Source organism: Alosa pseudoharengus, unplaced genomic scaffold (genome assembly GCF_046254945.1).
Source record: "Alosa pseudoharengus isolate Yale_2024_CS ecotype anadromous, Long Island Sound unplaced genomic scaffold, YU_APseudo_1.1 YU_APseudo_1.1_scf_15, whole genome shotgun sequence".
In the NCBI taxonomy this organism is placed as follows: domain Eukaryota; kingdom Metazoa; phylum Chordata; class Actinopteri; order Clupeiformes; family Clupeidae; genus Alosa; species Alosa pseudoharengus.
This window is the reverse complement of record NW_027468620.1, coordinates 10087830-10109137: the sequence shown is the minus strand read 5'-3', so window position 1 is coordinate 10109137 and position 21308 is coordinate 10087830. Positions and strand designations below refer to the sequence as shown.

Below are 21308 nucleotides of genomic sequence, written 5' to 3'. Positions count from 1 at the left end.
CATATCCTTTGCTGTTGTGACTTGTGACACACATTTATCTGCACTGATAGGCTACGGCTAAGCAATTGTTTCACTGAAACACACCTTAACATGAGCAGTAGCTGGGCCTACACATACATCATATTGACTATCAAACAGATCAGCCTACCTTACTTATCGGTGACAGGACTAGCCAACGCCTCTCCTGTTTGCACAACCAGGGTATACAGGGTTGGTGCTGTTGTCACACCCTTTAATTCATTAAGTCTATGCTTTAACTTAATAACTCCAAAAGTCACTGTAGCCTTGTGTAACAAGGTAGAAGTGCTTAGAATTTGATGGTGTAACAACCCGTGGCGGGAAAGTCGTGGTAACAACGTGAACTGAAGTCCTCGTGACGCTACCGACTGTCTTGAGACTCTCAACTGTCACTGCCCTAGTTAGACAAGAAGTCAGGTGTGCCGCACTCGTCGGTATCCTATCAATAATAGCCTACCATGCGATGCCATCTGCGGTTGCTTCGTTAGTTATCAATGTGACACGAAAGTGGATCGTTTAACAGCTATGGAGAAGTGAAACTTGGTCATCGTGTGTACGTTGACACACCTTATTCATTCTGTCGTAGTAACTTATGTCGTATGGAGAAGTGAAACTTGGTCGACGTGTAACGTTAAGTTAACTAACCCTATTCATTCTGTTGTATCAAATTTCTTCAGTGTAGCTGCTACAGTATAGCTTAAACGGTTGTCTATCTTAATTGATTGTAGGACGACGGCGTACAAGACAAACCCCGCGGTAAGGTTAGCCTACTCATTTACCCATCTAACCGGTTTCACATAGACCTGTAGATTCTACGCTTGGGAAATTACTTCCTTGATCTCCCTCAGACCGCCGAAGACATGGCGAGAACCGGTGAACTCGCCCAGAATGGACATGTAAGACATGCACTGAACCAAAACAACGTGAAAAATATTGCAACAACGAAAAATGGATTTCACAATAAAGTTGTGGTAAGAGAACGCAACGCACATTTCAAATATTTTTTAGTTAGTGTATCACAGTAAGATAGCGGCCTTCCTGGACCACCACCGGGAATTTACTTCACGTTGTGAATAGTCTTGACAGTTAAGCTATGCATCTAGGCTACTTTATCTGCCGTGTCTGTTGACTGAATATCCTACCTGTGCGTTAACATGGATGAACAAACAGATAACAACAATTAAAGTTGCCAGCTACGTTTTCAGTGACTTGTAAAAGAGGATAGGGTCAACTGTCACATTTCTGCCTCTGCATAACGGACCATTTTAATGCTGTTTTAATGCTCCTGACCTAAAACAATCTTAGGAGAGAAACTGATCAGGGTTCATTGCCAGTGTTTATGACCTGTGATTTTCTGTCAGAAACAGGGATTCATGTATTGCGTGCTGATAGGAGCGTCCTTCATGAGGCTCTGGGTCATAGCAGCCACAACGGGTGTGAAATTAAATTACTCCTGTTTATATTGCAGAAAAATGGCACCAGCGCAGGCCCACGACCTCAGCAGCGAGGAGAGGATTCCTTTGAACAGGCGCCCATGCATGTGGCCGTCCTAACCTACATAGGATTCGGGATAGTCACCTTGTTTGGCTACTTTAGAGACTTTCTGCGGGCAGTTGGGCTGGAGAAATGCCATGTTGCTCAGGAGCGGGATGAACAAAAGGTAACACTTAATCACCTAACTGCAACACACAAGCTGACTAACTAGTGCATGCATTTTTTTCTCTTTCTGAGAGCATTCTAAGTTGTATTTGATAGCAATTGCAGAGACATTGCATTGTCCTGTTGAGTAGCCTATGATGTCACATTGTTTATTTCATCTGGGTGCTGCATAGGGAGGGTTGCCAGGGCACTAGGCAGTTAGTCCGCTTCGGGACTACACCTAATTAGATCTCGGTTGGGTTTTGCTTCATTGCTGCAGCCCTGACACTAATCGGACGTGTCATCTCACGATCCCAGGCCAGACAGCATGCGAAAACAACTGAGGTCTTTAGGCTAAATTTTATGTCAGCAATTGGGATACACTGCAAATAATATCCTGGTCTCAGTAGATTTCTAAATGGTTTCATGCACCTGCATGCATGCATCTGCAACACACAGTAACAGGAAGATAATACAGTTATATCACTAGGTTTCACAATTATTGACATACATATAACTAGGCAGAATGTTCACTTTTATTGCTCTTAGCACTCGTGTAGCACAATCCACAAAATCTCTCACAGAGGTATGTAGTTACAAACACCTCATCTCTAGGATACACTCTAGAAAACATTTTAAATAAGATGTTGTCCGTGCTAAGCTAGTAAATCATGATTCTTTTAGCATGTGCTACATATATGTAGCACTGTACAGCCCTGCATATAAGCGTCTAACGTTGTCTTTGGTTCACAGGACTTTGTTCCCCTTTACCAAGATTTTGAGAACTTTTACACCCGTAATCTATACATGAGGGTACGTGACAACTGGAACCGGCCCATCTGCAGCGTGCCCGGTCCCGTGTTTGACCTCATGGAGAGGGTAACCGATGACTACAACTGGACCTATAGGTATTTTCTCCTCTAGGCACAATCAAAGTATTCAACACAGAAACTTTAAAAGTTTAAACATGCAAACTCTCACGTATTACAGGTTGTGAGTGAAACTCACCTATACCTGATTCTGATTTTTCTAGACGACCCAGTCCCTATTCATTCCTTTATAATGAGAACAAAGAAGACAAAGTGTGTTTGTAAGGGACAGTTCAGTCAGTAAAAACAGGACTTAAGTGACTAAAAGGAATGTATGTTTGTCCACAGGCTGACAGGAAAGACCATAAAGAATGTGATAAACATGGGGTCCTACAACTACCTGGGCTTTGCCGAGAACAACGTGGACTTCTTGCAGACTGTGGCGGATAAGCTGAGCAAGTACGGGGCGGGAGTCTGCGGCACTAGACAGGAGCTTGGTGAGTGACTGAATGAATGGCTGTGTGGCAGATTTACAACCTTCAGTAGTGCAGTCTCGAAAGCAGCGCATAAGGATGTGTTTTTTTCCGGAACATCTCAGAGGCACTTCAAAGGAAAAATAAAAAAGACCCCCGTCTTTCTTGGTTGTTTGCTTATTGAATCCATTATCAGAATGTATTTTATATTTTTGAATTATATATATATTTTTTAAATCTATTTATATCTATTAAATCTATTATTTATTTATTTTATATATTTTCCCCCTAATAATGCAAGCCTCATGCTAGAACAAGAGTGAATTATTCTTTCTTGCATTAATCAATGTTTCTTTCTATCCATCCGGTTATTATCGTCTTCATCAATTACATAGCAAGAATCTTTAATTACCCCTCTCTGACTTTAATGTGAAATGCATAATTTAGCCATTGCTGAATTATGTGAAGCTAAAGTTGGGATCATTACGTGGTGACTGTTTGAAACAGTGGAAATAGTATCTGTGTTTAAGTGAGTGTTGTGAAGCTACCAAACAAGGTCACATTCAAGATGTAGGTACCAGTGTGTAAGAGATGTGATGCTCTCTGTTCGGGAGCTGCTAGTGTGTCCATATAAAGCTGTCTGTTTAGCAGTTTGATCGTCTTCCCTGTTTAGAGATAGACATAGAGATTTTTATTTGCCATTTGTACAATCAGACAGTATGGTACATAGGAATATTATCATAACATCCTTAATGAAGCGAAACGTGACAGTCTGTACGATCTGTATGTGGAGTATGACCACAAAGGTTTCCTGAGCTGTGTATGGTATGTGTGCAGACTAGAGTTTCTCTCTCTTTCTCTTTCTCTCTCTACTATGATAGTGTGTGTCTGCTTGCATGTGTATGTGTGAGAGAAAGAGAGAGATGGAGAACATCAACTCTTCTCTCTCTTTCAGGCAGTCATCTCATTTGCTATTTCTTTCATGCATTTCCTACTTGCTAAATGAGATCAGTCAAAGTCCTTTTAGACAAGTCCCTCCACTCGGCGGCCATATACCAACGTTTTATGGGCACTCATCGGGCACAGTCTTTGGGTCGAACTGCGCGTGCGCAAGGCTCCAGCGGCGAGATCACAACACATGATTGGCACGATGTCTTCACAACACACCATATGATTGGCTCAATGTATTCACATGTCGACGTTTTGCCGAGGAAGGGGTAGGATATGTGTAGACAACGGCCATATTGGCGTGACAAACTACCCCCATGCATTTCTATGGAGTATTTTTTGAGTGCTGTGTCTCCTCATTAGAAAGTCTCTGGATCAGTCTACCTATGCAACAAAGCAGGGCATTAGTGAGAAGAAACACATGCACATTACACACTCAGCATTTTACCCCCTGCAAAACAAGAAGTGGTTAAGGGGGATAAAGGGGGAAAAAAGACATGTGATCAGTGATAAGAGTTCCTGTAAAGGTTGGAGTACTAAGTCCTTCTATTGCTCACTGGATTGATTTATTTATTTACCTGGGTGTCGAGATGCTGGGCTAGCATGCAGTAGGCTGAAAAGTTGTGAGTTCAAGTCCAGGCTTCCACCGTTGTGCCCTTGAGCAAGGCACTTAACCCCAAGTTGCTCTGGGGACAATGGGCCATGTAATATGATTGACACATGTAAGTCACTTTGGATAAAAGCGTCTGCTAAATGAATAAATGTAAATGTAAATCATGGTCTGGTCTGCTTAGGAATGAGTTTGGGGAGGAAATAGGTGAGTCTGGTGTTTTGTTGGTTTTTGGTTCAAGTATCAACAGACGTGATGTCATCCATAATCCCTGACGGCAATCCCTTTGATTAATTTTTTTTATGCATGCACCTCCGTAGCTTACATGAAGGGATCGGTACGACATGCTACCATAGCTAGTTAATAATCCTTGTGTATCTAGTATCTACAGTATGTTTAATAACAAATCATATCTTGTAGATACATCTCTCTATCTCAGTCATATGTTAATACCTGACCCTCTGAATTAGTGGTAGCGTCACTTTTCCATAGTACTAGTCTAATCCCCACGAGGACAGAGGACCCAGTCTGAGGTAATTTATTGAACCCATTCCCCCTTTACCCACTCATTTCCTGTCTGATCCTCTCCATCCTATTGCATAAAGGCTAGAATAGCCCCATGATAAAAACTTAAAAGGGCCGTCAACTACTCCACGTAACCCTGTGTGTTGTCCCATAACCATTCCTCTCAAGAAGTAAAACATTGCCCTGTTAAAATTCCACAGTAGCTTTATAGTAGCTGTGTCACAGAAACAATCTGTGTCAATGATTCACAGGTGGGCCTACATTTTTTAACCATTTTACCATTATGATTAACAGAACAGAAAAAAAACATCAACAATACCTAACTGTCTTTTATTGACTTCCCTCACCTTTGCACATTTACAAACACAGTCATAGCTCTTGTATGTGTGACATGCAAGGATATGGTCAGTACCATATTAAGAATAAAACTAAAGCATGTTTGAAAATAGCTGTGATATCATATGATTAACAATGAAATTTAGCTGTACGATGTGGACCTTTTTAAAAAAAAAATATATATATATATTTTGAGGAATGCTATGAGCAATTCTAGAATCACATCATGACATCTTGGTAGTCTGTGAGAGTGACAATGCAAATGACAGGTGAAGCTTTAACCACATGGCAGATGATATATTGCTGTGGGTGTGTGCTTGTGTGTCGGGGTGAGGCGCAGAGACAGAGAGATTGTGTGCTTGTGAGTGTCAGGTACTGAGAGCCCTTCCTCACTTCTAGCTTTATTAGACAGCAATGACACCTGCTAGACTGCTGATGGAGCATTCCTTACGCTGCCCTGCCAGATAGAACTATAGCCTAAATCTCTCTCTCTCTCTCTCTCTCTCTCTTTCTCTCTCTCCCAGCTGCTCATTCAGTATGTATTAAAAAGTAGGCAAGCCCCACAGTATATACTGAGCCAAAGGCCAGGTGATTGCCACAGGACTGTTGAGATTGATTTAATTTTGAGTGGAGTATAGAGCTATTCAGAATTCAGAAACACCTGCAGTAGGTGACGGAACAGACTAGGACAATGTTGGTTTGTTGCACTTCGGGTTCATTGAAATCACCCTACCCTTGAGAATGAAATGAAATATGAAATGCGGTAGAAAAAGATGGTGTGGTGAAAGAATGTTAATTGTATCACGTAAAAGGTCTGTCCTCTGTCTTGCCGCTTTCCATGTCACGGAAACCCACAAGGGTCAGTGTGCCTGTCTGGCTTGAATCAAAGAAATGAGTCATTTCTTTGGAATGTGCAAATTGAAAAGTATCCACTTATTCACCAGGGCCAGCTCAGAGAACCTTGAGTGTGTTTCTCTTAAAGGGACACCAGGCAAGCCTGAGGCTTTTTCGCCGAAACTCCCCCTCGCTCGGTCTGAAGCTCTTTTCCTTTTCTTTGCATCTTCCGTCAAGGGTTTTCGCTGCTTCTTCGCCGGCTCTGCCATTATACACACTCGTTAGCCTGCCTCTGTGCTGTGGATGCAGGATGTAAACTGATCCTGCTTCGGTCAGCGGGTACGATACACTGAACTTGCAAGCGGGATATTCTTCCTACAGGCAGTAGGGGAGGGCGAGAGAGTCTTCATTCGCCCTGTAATGAGTCATTTAACCATATACCGACTTACGAATATGAGTAATTAACACGAAAATGTTGCCTGGTGTCCCTTTAAACTACTGTATCTTAAAGCATGCTTTTGAAATGAACCGTAATTCTGCACTGAGTTCATCCTTATTTCTGTAGACCCAGCTGGGGCGTTAGGTAGGTCTGAAAAGGTGTGCCAGAAAATAGAATAGGCCTTTAAATTAGAAGAGGCAGCTTTAAAAGCCAGGTGGTCTAGCTGGCACCGTGGAACCATTTGATTGTCCGGAGGTCGTCCACTCTGGTTTCTGTACTTTGACAGGCTCAACGATCCAAAGGTGTCAGAATGAGCTCGGAGAGTTGGAGAGGCACATTCTGACCAAAGTGATTGTAGTGGAACTGAAGTAAAAACATAGAGGAAGGGGTTTATGTCTTTTTAATGGACAATGGATACCATATAAACGGCTCTAGTCTTTACTTTTGTACAGAATTAATCTTTCATCTTTAATATTTCATGTATGTGTGTTTCACAGTGTACCGATAAGGAATAGATGGACACAGATGGGCAAAGGAAAAAATGCACAGTAGGCTGACTTGTGCATTGTTAATGCCCAGTAAATGCATTATTGTACAATAAGATATTCTATGAACGCTAACTTGGAACAATGACCCCCAGACAGAAGTGTTAGACAAGAAAACAAACAAACAAACAAACACGTGCAACCCTAGAAGGTAACAGGATGACGCACTCCTTACATGCTTGTCAAGCAGAGTTGTGAGAAGCATAAGTGTACACATTGCTGTCATAGTTTGTTCTCGCCTGAGTTCCATTCATAGTGTCCTTATCTGATCCTGCTCTGACTTGTTCTTTTTCTCTCTCTCTCTCTCTCTCTCCACCCCCTCTCTCTCTCTCATTTGTGCAGGTAACCTGAGTATACATGAGGAGCTAGAGCAGCTTGTGGCTGAATTCCTAGGGGTGGAGTCTTCCCTGACATTTGGAATGGGCTTCGCCACAAACTCCATGAACATACCTGCGCTTGTGGGCAAGGTGTGTTTTTTCTGACTACATTCCTCTTTTCAGCTCTTACTATTAGAGGCTGTTGTGCTGCAGTTTAGTCACACACACACACACACACACAGCTCTTGCAGAGCAGCTTGTTAATTGTGCGTAGCGATACTCCCTTACACTTCTCCGAGGGCCTCGGTGGAGAACAGAAGCTCCAAAACATCCCTTAAAAAGGGAAATAAACAAAGACACATTCATTACAATCCCTAATTAAAGCAAGCAGTAGCTAAAGGGCTGGAGTCAGTGGTGTAGACAGCAGATGACTAGGGGTGGTGGGGGTGGGGGATTAGTTCATGGCATGTGTTTACGGAGAACCCGCCGCTGTTGGCACACAGACCCACCGAACAGGGCACTGGTGGCTCAGAGTAGCTCACTAGCAGATTTGATGAGACAGAGGGGGTGGTGGTGGAGAGGAGAGGATCGAGCAGGGGTTGCCTAAGGCAGTGCAGTTTAAGTGGTGGAGAAACGAGGGGTGCATCAGCCGGAGGAGGACTATTACCCCAGACCCATAGATGCCCTCGGTCCAGCCCACCCCCCGCCCCCACCCAGCCCTGGAGGCGATGGCCGGGGCAGGAGGCCATCTGAAGTGCCTCTGCACAGGGGCAGATTGAGTGTGACAGCTGCTGTTATTGTTGGGACAGGCCAAGCGGCCCCGGGGCCAGGCTCAGAAGCCCGGCCACTGAGACACATTCATCAGGGTGGCCCCGCCAGCTCCATAAGGCCATACAAGACAAACGCTGGTTGAGGGGTGGAGGGGATGTGGTGGAGTTTGGGGAGCGCCATACCAGAACAGGCAGCATCTCGCGGAGAAACACCTGTTTTCCACTCGTTGTGTTTCCTTTGATTTTAGCCAGGGAAAGCACTCATGATTATTCAGTCTGTGTGGACTGCCTGTCTATCTTGCAGCCCTATCTGTACTGTATGTTGCTTGTGAGAGGTTTTTTGAGTCTGTATGTGTGTGTGTGTGTGTGTGTGTGTGTGTGTGTGTGTGTGTGTGATAGTCACTCTGGTTTGTTTTCACAGGGTTGCCTTATCTTGAGTGACGAACTCAACCATGCGTCTCTTGTCTTGGGAGCCAGGTTGTCGGCATCTACGATACGAGTGTTCAAGCACAACAGTAAGTACAACCAGAGACTTTCTAATGAGGAGACACAGCACTCAAAAAACCCTCCATAGAAATGCATGGGGCTAGTTTGATACACATATCACACCCCTTCCTCGGCAAAACGTCGACATGTGAATATATTGTACATTAGGGGTGTGAATCTCTCATGTAAAAGACGATACGATTCGCATCTAGATACATGGGCACGATTCGATACAAGAAAAGATACATGTTTATAAAAAACGATTCAGTACGATTCGATGTGATGTGATTCGATGCAATTCGATGCAGTTCAAGAATGGAAAGCATTCTGAAAGATTTTTTATAATTTGCTCAAGGTGCACATTCATTTTATATTATCAATTATCATGGTCATGGTTGTCAATTAGGCAACAAAATGTGTGAATATGATTATATAAGGTTTGTTTCATATACTGTATTGAAATGAAAAAAGAATAGTCTACATTTCAGTCAAACACAGCAGCCAAATACAACATAAAAATACATTTTTATAGACTTTACAGATTTAGAGTTGTATCTGATTGTTTTCATGGAGCTGTAGCCTTGTTGAGGTAAGACAATACCGAAATAAAATAAAACAGTGCTTAAGACACTCTTGGCCTTTTCTCATATAGGCCTAGCCTACCCTACAAGAATAAAATAGGCCTACAAATCAATGAACTCTCTGGGCTTATTTTGTTCCAACAGTAGACCTATGCAGAAACCTAAAATGCCACAAGTCTGAGTGAATATGAACAAAATCATTGGCTAATAATTTATGCATCGTTTTAGCAGCAAGGGCCAAATTATTATTTAACATTAAGGAAATCCCTTCATCAAAGGTAATGCTACTCTACAGACTATCGTTGCTGTTTAGGAATGCTATAAATGCTTAATTTCGCGCTGGATTTCGAAAAACAAAAGCCGACCGAGTGCAAGTTGTCACATGCTTAAGTTGCAATAGATGTATGGGTAATGAGGTCATTTGACAACTTTGGGCAATGAATGTAACCAAAAACGAACTGCATTACCCACAATTCCGTGCCACGTATAGTTTCAAAACCAGAAGTGGGATGAACGCGCTGCTTGGAACGTAAATGAGTCTGAGCGAGCAGAAAAGGTTGTGCACCGATTCATAACAAGAAAATCGATATAACGACCGGTTCATTTAAGTTTTTTTCCGATACGGGGCTTCACGTATCGATGTAGCCGTATCTTACACATTAAAAACGGATACCGATACGTATCGGTTAATCTTTACACCCCTATTGTACATATATATTGTGTATACAATCATGTGGTGTGATGTGAATACATTGAGCCAATCATATTGTGTGTTGTGAAGACATCGTGCCAATCATGTGTTGTGATCTCGCCGCTGAAACAAGATTGGTGTCGTGAAGCCTTGCGCACGCGCATTTCTGCCGAAATGGATGCCCGACGAGTGCCCAAAAAGCGTTGCCATATGGCCGCTAAGTGGAGGGACTTGCCTAAAAGGACTTTGGTACAACCATTGCTCAAGGGTGAAATACTTGAAATAGCACCCTAGGATGGTGTGGTGGATTGTGTTATTGTCAGTGGCTGGCATTCTTCCCTTGCAATTTTCAAGCACATCAAGTGGGCGTGTGCCCAACTTGGACACATTTTATCTGGATCAGCACAGTAACATTTTTGCAGCATTCTTGTTCCAAATGACGCACTTGCAATGGCCCAAATCCTATCCGGTCGTTAAGTCCGACGTCACAGGTCCACCAGCTTTTTCGTCAAAAAATGTTTACTAGCCCAACCAGCCGGTTTTCGCAACTTGTCAACATCACCTCCGTTTTAGTAAGAGTAAAACAAAACTTTAACAGAGTAATTACTGTAACTGTATAGACAAATGGTACAATCAAAGGTAACATCCAGGCTTCTGTGAAAAATAGGATTTTATTAGATTGAGGTAACAAGTGAGTTGTAGTTTGACGGCTTTCTTAAAGGCTGCTCTGAATAGCGGAAAAAATTGTTTATTCTACTCCCTATGGAGAAAAACGAGCGGCTCTAAAAAGCCATTGGACCCGGAAAGAGATTTATCATCCCATTATTGCATCATCACTTAATAACCGAATATCAGATGTTTGATAAACGATAAATTGATTTTTGACAACTAATTCTGTTATTTACTCACTACTGTTGTTGTTGACTCCCTCAACTCCATCAAGTTAGAGTGATTGTGCTTTAAGGGTTCAATCTAGAGCCGAGAGAGACGCTGAGCATGGACCTCCACCCTGCCCCGCTCCAAATTTAGGCCTGATATTCATATCTTACTGTATATTTGGAACGAAGGGCCCCATCATGACAGTCTAAAACACATGGTCACTGGCGAATAGTTTAACAAAATGTCGGGGTTTGTCCAGTTCATATTGGGTGTGGTTTAGTTATGAAACGTCCGGCACATGGCGCAAGAAAAACAGTTACACACAGTTACTTTCACTATTGACTGGAAATATGTTAACATTCAAAATAAGTCCCTTCAGGGCGGAACAAGACCCTTCCGCTGCGCGTCGGGGTCCGGTTCTCCCTGTCGGGACTTATTTTCCCAATAATGACTGACGTTCTATACATTATCCCTTACTTAAAGTAATGATACACAGGGCAACTTTGTGGGCAATGTTGCTGAGCGACACTTTACCATTGGGCAACATAATTACTATCTGACACTCATGGGCAACGTTTTGAGATCATCCAATCAGAGTGCTAGAATGAATCACATGACCATCTGTGAGTGAGCTTCTGAAATGTTCAATAAAGATGGCTGTGTCACAACAGTGAAGCGAGGAAAAGAGAGGCTTATTATGTAAAAAAAATAGGCTTCTTATGTCTTTTTACTCCGCTAAGTGTTTATATTTAAAACCCAAACTGTGCATTTTACTTCATCAAATTCTTTAAAAACCAACTAGCATCTATTTTTATGTGCTGAGGTGGCTCAGAAGATATCGGGGTTTTTGTCAGTAAACTGTTAGCTACCATTGCTCCTTTGAGATTAAATAGGATTTAGCTAACTAGCGGTGGTTTTGATAACAAAGTAGCTATTTGTCTGTTGCCCTCATTAGTTGCCCTGTTATGTGCCTCTCCTGATTACCCAAAAAATTGCCCCGTGTATCTTCAGCTTTACAGCTTTACAACGTTTAGCCATCACGTTTAATTAGGGAGGGACAAAGAATTAAGCTTGAGTATGGATGAAATATCTCATAGCCTACCTAGTGAGAGGCCCATAGTGTTTTTTGAAGCAGGAGCTAAATGGTGCACATGTTCCCACAGTGATCTTATGATTGCATAAAGACTAATAGGTAGCCTATGTGTTATTTTATAAACAAACAGAAAACATCTTGTCTACATTCTGTTTATGTTTATGTAGCATATTGGACGTTTTTAGAAGAGGAAAACAAATTAGATGAATCAGATGAAATAATTTGGCGGACTCCCTGCAGTACCTCTGCAGACCCCCTAGGGGTCACGGACCCCCGGTTGAAGATCACTGATCTAGAGGCTGAATTGTTTTTTCAGTTTTATGTTGTAGAACATGCAACATTCAATTTGGAAACCATGATGTTATGTTTTATATGACTCCTCAGAATGCAGCAGAAAGTTCCATCGAATTGAATGGGCCATCAGAATGTTTTGCGATCTGATATTCTTGATAATGACCGCTGAAAACAGTTAATGATCTCTGCCTTTGGCAACACGTTTTGTACCTCTGGCTGATTCATTGCGCAAGTAACATTAGTCCATTCACTTATCCACTTAGAGATACTGAGTAAACTAACTAATTACTGAATTGTAGCTACACTGAGGTAAAAGACCCAGTGTAGTGCCAGTGCCAGTGCCTTCTGCCATTGTTATGGGAGAAAACAAGCAACTGAATGGATGTGGGTATCAGCCAGTTTGTAAGATACGCCTGCATGCCCTGAACACAGATAACTGGAATGCTGAAGCGCCAGAATGTCCCTAACAACAAGGCAATTGTACCATAAACATGCACAAAGAAACATACTGCATTACATCCTCATGGAGGAAAGCATTGACACTGAGATTGAGTCTGCATACAGACACAAATATCCATAAAACTCTACAGCCCATCCAACAAAACCTTGATGGAGGTTACACCGCCTCTCGTAGGCTATCAGGAATGTCCTTGATGGCAGTGGAGGGACCGAAGGACGCAAAAGCTACACTCCAGTCTGAATACTAACTGGTTATGGAGCTAATGCCTTCAATTCAGTGGCGTCGCTGGAGTGGCTTTTATTGATCTGAGCCAATGATCAGAGAGCAGCTCTCTATATCTTCTCTATACCTCTTGGGTGGGTTCACCCACACCACACAGTCACATGGGTGAACAGTGAAGATCAGACGTAGGAGGACTACAGACATAGAATGGATATGTGACACAGGATCCTCAGGCATTTGTATTGTTATCTTGTGTGCTCACAGTCACAACACAAATATTCAGATAATAACAAAGAACTGAATAATGTTTCCCCTCTTGGTGAAATGTTTGGGTGAATTCAGAACAAAACAAAAACAGAAGTAATTTAGTTTTAAGTATGAAGTTATAGACATATGGGCAAGCTGTTTGTCCACATAAGCCTTTCCTAGTCAGTTTGCCTAAAGTCTTTACAAGACTAAATGTATATAACAACTGACATTTCACCAGAACTCCCTTTTTGGATGTATTATTGTGGATAAGTATTGCTGTTAAGTATATGCCTCCACTGGACCAAATGCCATTGCATATTATAATGTTCAATACACCCTAACTTTCAATGACAAAATAGGCTTGTTTTGTGGTAGTCTTTTGATATTGCTTGGCTGGCAGACACATTTCAGGATGAGATGCAAGTGTATAGTAAATTCTGACCTCCTTTTCATGTGTCATCCATGATTAGGGGCTGCCTCCGATATGTCAGGGAGATGTCTAAATTTTGTCATCTGTGTGAATTATTTTATGCATGCGGCATTTCCAGAACACCTGTGTGTAATAAATGTGCCACGACAATAACGCATAAGTCACACGGACTGCTTGACATGTTATTTCTTCCATATGGATGATCAGTGGAGGTTGTGAGCACTTACTGTCATCACTGGACATGTGGCGCTCAGTTAGCACCCCAGCCGTCTGCCTCTCGTTATCCATCAAGCAAATTATAGAGCAGGGGATCCCGAAGCCCCTCGTCTTCAACGTACAGGCTTGTAACATGTGCCCATTTTCTGTTGTCTGCTAGCCTACTTTCAGAACACATTCGGGGATGGATTCTCATAGGGTAGTGTCATGCATGTAGATGTTGACCTTGTAGAATTCAACTTAATATTCTAGAATTTTGTATGTTAGGCTTTTGGCATGAAAGAAGTGTCATATTTGCTGTATAAACTACAAAATTATATGAATCTTATATCTTTCTCAGTTGACTATTGACAGTCTGTTTTCTATGGCATTCTGCTTAAATGGTGCATCAGAAAACCGCTGCTGTGACTGCATTTATATAAGACGATATAGACAAGAAAAGGCCAGTGCCCAGATATGAGAGAGCTCTTTTATCTATCCATCGTCTGACGGCTGAACAAATGAGCTGATGTGATGCGTGAAATGGGGAGGCTCAGATCCGAGCTGACAGGTACAAGCAGGTTTAGTCAAGGGGTCGCCACAGTGGGCCTCAAGTATGGGCCCCAGAGAGTCGCAGGGCTGAGGCATTACCATTTGAGCTGGAAACAAAGGCACACCTCACCTGTACTATACACACACACACACACACACACACACACACTACTGCACAGGGGAAAAATACACACACACATGCACACCCAAGACTACTGCACAGGGGAAAAATACACACACACATGCACACCCAAGAATGCACTGTGGCCGTGACAATCAGCATCTCTGAGTCACCACAACCAGAACTGCACTGTACTGTGGCCGTGACGATCAGCATCCCCAAGACTACTTCACAGGGGAAAAATACACACGCACACACACCCAAGACTGTACAGTGGCCGTGACAATCAGCATCTCTGAGTCACCACAACCAGAACCGCACCCTTTTTGTTGAGTTAGTTTACGACTGACTTAACAAGTGTCTCCCACCTTTAAAAAATCAATACCTGTGGCGTCATGGTTGAATGAAAAGGGAGAGAGGCCATTACATTTTGATTCCTGTCATTAGGATGTAGGCCATTACGCTTTTAGTTCGGCATTATTAATTAAAATCTGTGCCCAATGTTGGTTACTCGGTTAAATATGTAAATATGGACTCAAAGCTCAATCACTAAAGAGTGAAGAGGAGTTGACGCTAGCATAAAAGTTTGTATTTAATTAAACATTTCGAGGTGGCTTTGTTGTAATTTTGGAGGTGTGTTAATTATTTATTTATTTAGTTAGTTAGTTAGTTAGTTAGTTAGTTAGTTGTTTAGTTATTTATTAATTTTGTTGTAATGAAGTATAATGATGATTATTTAGATATTTCCCCTAATGCTATTATATCAATAATTTAGTTTTGAAGGAAGTTTGTTATCTTATACACTTTTTTTTTCATCAACCCCGTTTACTTAAAAATTCATATAATAATGCTCAGTCATCATGACTATATCACCTCAAAAATATATATAAAACATGAACATCATAAAGCAGAACAGACGAATGCAGCACATTCAGGGAGAATGATTGACCAATAGTCACAAGATCTTTGATTGTGAAAGATTGTTGATTCTAAAGGAGATCCATGGAGTATTCACTTTTTCAGTCAGTCAGGCAAAGTTCAATGCAAATGGAGAAGTCGTTTTTCTGAACAACTTAAAGATATTTATATATGTGATTCTGTAATTGTTCTCTATGTGTCCTTGTCTGGTCTGCCTTCGATGTACCAGTGGACATTGAGTTTGCCAAGCTTGTATCTTGTGTGGTAACAGGTTTTGAATTTCAAGGGACGGAAAGTAACCAGAGGCGGATGAGATGTGCCTCTCCTCTATGTCTGTTCCCCGAAACACATTTCCAGTAGTCAGGCAGTGTGGGTTTATTGCTCTACTGTTACTGCATGTGAAGGAGTTCTAATAAAACTACACGTCCATAAAAAGCATTTGCATGAAACGGCCATCACGCTCTGCACTTGGTAGTTTAACAGGTCATTTACTTACAAATCACACACATAAAAACCTTGCAAACCATGTTGCAAATGGATTGTGTGTTATCCTTAAACACGTGCAGCATCACTTCATAAGTGCATATATCCGAAAGGCTTGTGTACTAAGCAAATGTGAATTTATTGTGTTGCAATCTCAATCTAGTAAGAAATGCACATGAACTGTGCTGTGGTACAACTCTGCCATCTACTGCACAGTTTGTGCTAAGAAGATGACTTGCACAACGCACAACCTGTGGCGTCTTCTTCACAATATCACAGAGTGCACTGCTGGGAAAATGCTGAATGATGTGCTAGGAAATCGAAAGCTCGCACTGACAATTTCTCTGCCCCACTAATAACTGTTACAACCATAGGTAGAGAGAAGCCTGCACACCTTGGAGGTTTTACTGCAGGTGTAGCAAGGACACCTTCAAAGTAACAGAAAAAAGAAAAGCACAACACTTTTTTACTCCACGATACAGCCGGTTTATTGGTAAACTGATGCTTCGGTCAGTCAGACCTTCATCAGAGTGTACCGTCACAACCATGAAATGCTCCACAAAAGCGTCCAATTGGACATTACACACAAGCTGGTGCATCCCTGACTCTCAGAATACCCACTCTTGTAATCCCTTGCAGCCCAACAGATAAAAGGCTCACACCTTGCGTCCCTGTAGTTTTAACCATGTGACAAAGGTGCAAGAAAAACAACACTTTGTGTAATGGACTGGGTGGAGTACTTGGTGTGACCGCTTTCTGTTATCATGCACTGAAGTGGAAACCACACTGTACAACAGCACAGTGGTTTCTGCCAACAGAGGTGCTGCTAGCTGGAATCAGGCTATTTCTTGTTTGTGGTCTATGTGGCAGATGCCCCTGTGCACCGACAACCAACATTCAGGGTGTGCTGTGCACAGGAGATACTAAAACACAATCAGATAAGCACACAAGAAGGACGTTTTATCGTGTAAAACTGCTTTAAGCGTTGGCATGTTATAGCACTCTGTCTTTGAGTAAGTGTGCGTTCTAATGCACATACTATAATTGTGTGTGAGTGTGTGTAACCTGATTTAAGATATACAACTTTGTGTATGTGTGTGTATGTGTACCCATGCTACAAGATACAATATGTGCATGTATAAAGACCATATCCTAACTCAGGCATGGTATATTGTCTCTTTTGAATTATCGTATAGATATGATAATGTGAGGTGTGTTAACATATGTTTGGCTGATATGAATCGTGTCCCCCTGTGCTGCTGTCAGATATGCAGAGCCTGGAGAAGCTGCTGAGGGAGGCCGTGAGCTCCGGTCAGCCGCGCACACACCGGCCCTGGAAGAAGATCCTTATCCTGGTGGAGGGCATCTACAGGTTAGCCACTACTGCTGCTTCAGGCACATGCATACACACACGCACATGCACACACATACACACATAACCATGCATACGCACCTGCACCTGCACACACACATGCATGCACATACTCACTCACACATACACACAAATGCATGCATGCATGTACACACTCATAAACATATGCACTTTCACATAAACACATGCACATACCCCCCCCACACACACACACACACACACACATACTCACAAATGCGTGCAGACAGACATGCGCGCACAAACACATGCACATAGTACACATTACACAGGTGCACATACACACAAGTGCTAACACACATGTACACATCCACTCACACACACAATCACACACACACATGCTGTTTGCAACGGTAGAAGCTTTTTTTGGTTTGATTGTTGCTTAAGTTGGTACCACTACTTTGCTGGGACAATATTACTGATAGTGGATGGAGGTTTCCAATACTGTCCCTTTCCACTGGTGCAGTGGTGAGGTGTGAAATGGAGAGAGATGAACTGGGAAAGAGGTGGTGTGTGGGTGGGTTGGAGAGAGAGAGAGAGAGAGAGAGTGGGAGTTTGTGGTTTAGAGGCAGAGAGAGACAGAAAGAAGGACAGAGTGTCAGATTGAGAAAAAGAGTGAGGGGGTAGAACACTGTTAGAATGCAAAGAGAGTATGTGTTCCAGCAACTTCTGCCTTTTGATTACAGCAGTGAGTGTGCGTGCGTGCGTGCGTGCGTGCGTGCGTGCGTGTGTGTGTGTGTGTGTGTGTGCGCGCGTCTGCAGCTCCCAGAACAGAGCAATCCAGTGTCTCTCTGACCCTCCATCTGCTCATTAGCTTCAAATGAAGGCCAAATGGAACTGGGGAGATTGATTCTGCTGCACCTCCAACTAAGGCTCTGCATGCCCAGCCAGCTCTATCTGTCTCCCTCTTGCTCTCTCTATCTTTCTCTCTCTCTCTCTCTCTCCCTTTTCCTCTCTCTCGCTCTCTCTCTCCCTTTTCCTCTCTCTGGCTCTCTCTGTCTGTCTCTCTTTTCCTCTCTCTGGCTCTCTCTGTCTGTCTCTCTTTCTCTCTACCTCCCTCTTGTTTTTTTCTCTTTCTCTCATTCTGCTATAATCTGTTTCTTCTATTCCCATCCACTGTAAGTAAGTTAGGACTTTTTTTGTCTCTGTCAGTGCCCTGTGCCCTGGTCAGCTCCGGGGCTGCCTTTTAACCGAGAGGAACAGTAATGCGAAGCACTCACCAGGCACTCTCATGGCAGCTGGGCTCCTGAACAGTGGCAGTTTCTCAGGTTGTGAGACAGGCTTTTAAACACACTCAGCAGCCTAGCAGCCAGCTCACCTGTTGCCTTGTTGCACTCTGCTCCAACGCATGAGAACGGGCGCCTTGTATACTGGTAAGAGTGGTGGTGGGAGGGTGTGTGATGTGTGTGTGTGTGTGTGGGGGGGGGGGGGGGGGGGGGGGGGGGTTGGCAGACATGTTGGAGGCACTCAAGTGGGCAAAATTGTGCTCCCTGCACTTTCAGCTGAAACATCAAACCCTACCGTGATAAAGAGAGGGAGAGTAGGTGAGAGAAGGAGGGAGAGGAGGGGAGAGAAAGAAAGACAGGGAGAGAGGGAGGACCTCAGCTGCGAGGCGGATGGGGAATGATGGGGGGGGGGGTTCTCTTTGAAGTCGTTCCGGCCCAGGCGTGTGAGGTGTCGTCTAGCTAGAGCGAGCGAGCAGCGGCTAAGGTGCCTGATGGGAGCCAGAGTGCCGCGGCCTGTGAAACCTCCCCACCGCACCGCACCGCCCTCCTCTCCTCTCTCCTCTCCCCACCCCACTGCCCTGTTCTCCTCACGCCTCCTCTCCTCTCCCCACCTCACTACCCTCTCCTCTCCCCACCTCACTACCCTCTCCTCTCCCCACCTCACTACACTCTCCTCTCCCCACCTCACTACACTCTCCTCTCCCCACCCCACTGCCCTGTTCTCCTCACGCCTCCTCTCCTCTCCCCACCTCACTACCCTCTCCTCTCCCCACTACACTGCCCTCTCCTCTCCTCTCCCCACGTCACTACACTCTCCTCTCCCCACCTCACTACCCTCTCCTCTCCCCACCCCACTGCCCTGTTCTCCTCTCCCCACCCCACTGCCCTCCTCTCCTCTCTCCGGCACGTCTGCCTGCGAATGCCCTTACATGGACCGCCCACGGACGGAAGGAATGAAGAGGGGTGGGGGGGGGCATGCTGAAAGCAGGCACTGGAGTAGGATGGATTCTTGAGATGGTGTGTGTGTGGGGGGGGGGGTTGAAAGGGCTCTTGTGAGGTTCTTGCGTAACCGAAGCTCTACACGTTTGTGGTGTCCTCTAATGATTGGATGTATCTCTCTTTTACACACAAATACACACACACACAGACACACAAACATATGTGCACACACAAAGAGACAGAGAGAGAGAGAGAGAGAGAAAAAAAAGTCTCTATGTGTGTGTTTTCAATGCTTATACTGCGTTGGTTCTGTGTTTCACCATAAAGCATTGCTCTGTGTTTCCTCTGCTTGCTGTTTACAGTATGGAGGGCTCGTTGGTGCGTCTGCCTGAGATCATTAACCTGAAGAAGAAGTACAAGGCCTACCTGTTTCTGGATGAGGCCCACAGTATAGGTGCAGTGGGGCCCTCGGGACGTGGTGTGGTCGAGCACTTCGGAGTGGACCCACGGGATGTGGACGTGCTCATGGGAACCTTCACCAAAAGCTTTGGGGCTGCCGGGGGCTATATTGCTGGCAAAAAGGTACAGGGGCATGATCTTCTCATTCAGCTGTTCTCCATAAGTCTAACTCAGTATACATACACACACACTTTCTCTCTTTATCTCTCTCTCTCTCTCTCTTTCTCGCATGTACATCAACAAGCACATCACGTATACACAAGCACACACGAACAGAACACACATGTGCACACACACAAGCACACACACACACACACACACAATGCCTGTGGCATTATATGTGTGTGTGTGTGTTTGTGGATGTACTGTATGTGTGCAGACTATTTTTCCATGGATTTTAGATCAGCAGGGTGACTGTGTCCTGTGGCTGATGCCATCTCTTTGAGTAAAGGACGTCCTGTCAGATGTATCAAATCAGACCCAGAAACAGCCTCCATGTCTGGCTGCCATCAGATGTTTCAGTCACACTATGGCAACCTGTTGATCAATCTGACATGCAATTCTTTCATGACAAAAAATAGACCACCTCACAGATTTGTGTGTACATGTATATACATACACACACACACACACACACACACACACACACACACACTCCGCAGTCTCTCCGCAGTCTCTCTCTTCTTTTCCCCCACATCCTCTCATGTGTGCCACAAATGTCACGCACACTGCGTCTCAGTGCCTTTGTACATGACTTCTTATTACTCCATTAAAAATGGCACTTGAGTACATAACCACATCACGGACGTGGCAGTTGATTATGAAAGAGCGCGCCAAACGACGGCGCCACGTTGTTTCGATTAGGGCTGCCTTTAGAGAGAGGGGCTCTTCCTTCCCCGAGTCGGAGTTGGCACGTCCCCTTGTCGAGACGCTCGACTCTAATAAGGCAGTGGAGATGGCAGGGGTCCAGCTCCTTCTTGTGGCGAGTGTCGGAACTGCACCCTGCGTTTTACTGAACACTTCGTAACAAGCATGATAATGAGTGGAATATGATTAACATGAGGCACTTCCCCCTGGCAGCTGGGCATCATAAAGCCTGGGAAAGAGGGGGCTGGTGGTGTTTTTTTTGTATTATTATTTCAGGGTGGGGGTCGCATTTTTGGAAATATGAAAGGCTTTTTTGATTTATTTGTTGTCGTGGTGAAATCCCTCAATCCCTGTTTTAAAGCAGACTCAGGTTGACCCACAAAAGCCCCAGCAGATGTTCCCTTAGCAGCAACAGAGCACTGAAACGAGCACCTTAATGATCTGGCCCTTAACTCGGGCTGGCTGCAGTAAAGAGTCACCACAGCGTTTGATCACATTGCATAGTGTTGTG

General features: G+C 43.9%; 1 protein-coding gene across 1 annotated transcript in view; it reads left to right on the top strand.

Moving 5' to 3' along the window:
- Positions 1 to 339: 339 nt before the first annotated feature.
- Positions 340 to 21308, top strand: part of sptlc3 (serine palmitoyltransferase, long chain base subunit 3) — a 35137-nt gene continuing 14168 nt past the window's right edge. Inside the window, exons 1-8 of the mRNA XM_076285491.1 lie at positions 340 to 989; positions 1487 to 1678; positions 2410 to 2564; positions 2814 to 2962; positions 7518 to 7642; positions 8684 to 8777; positions 17183 to 17288; positions 19834 to 20053. Of these exons, the coding sequence (XP_076141606.1) occupies positions 879 to 989; positions 1487 to 1678; positions 2410 to 2564; positions 2814 to 2962; positions 7518 to 7642; positions 8684 to 8777; positions 17183 to 17288; positions 19834 to 20053 (1152 nt within the window). The 5' untranslated portion in view covers positions 340 to 878. The remainder of the gene's footprint in view (positions 990 to 1486; positions 1679 to 2409; positions 2565 to 2813; positions 2963 to 7517; positions 7643 to 8683; positions 8778 to 17182; positions 17289 to 19833; positions 20054 to 21308) is intronic.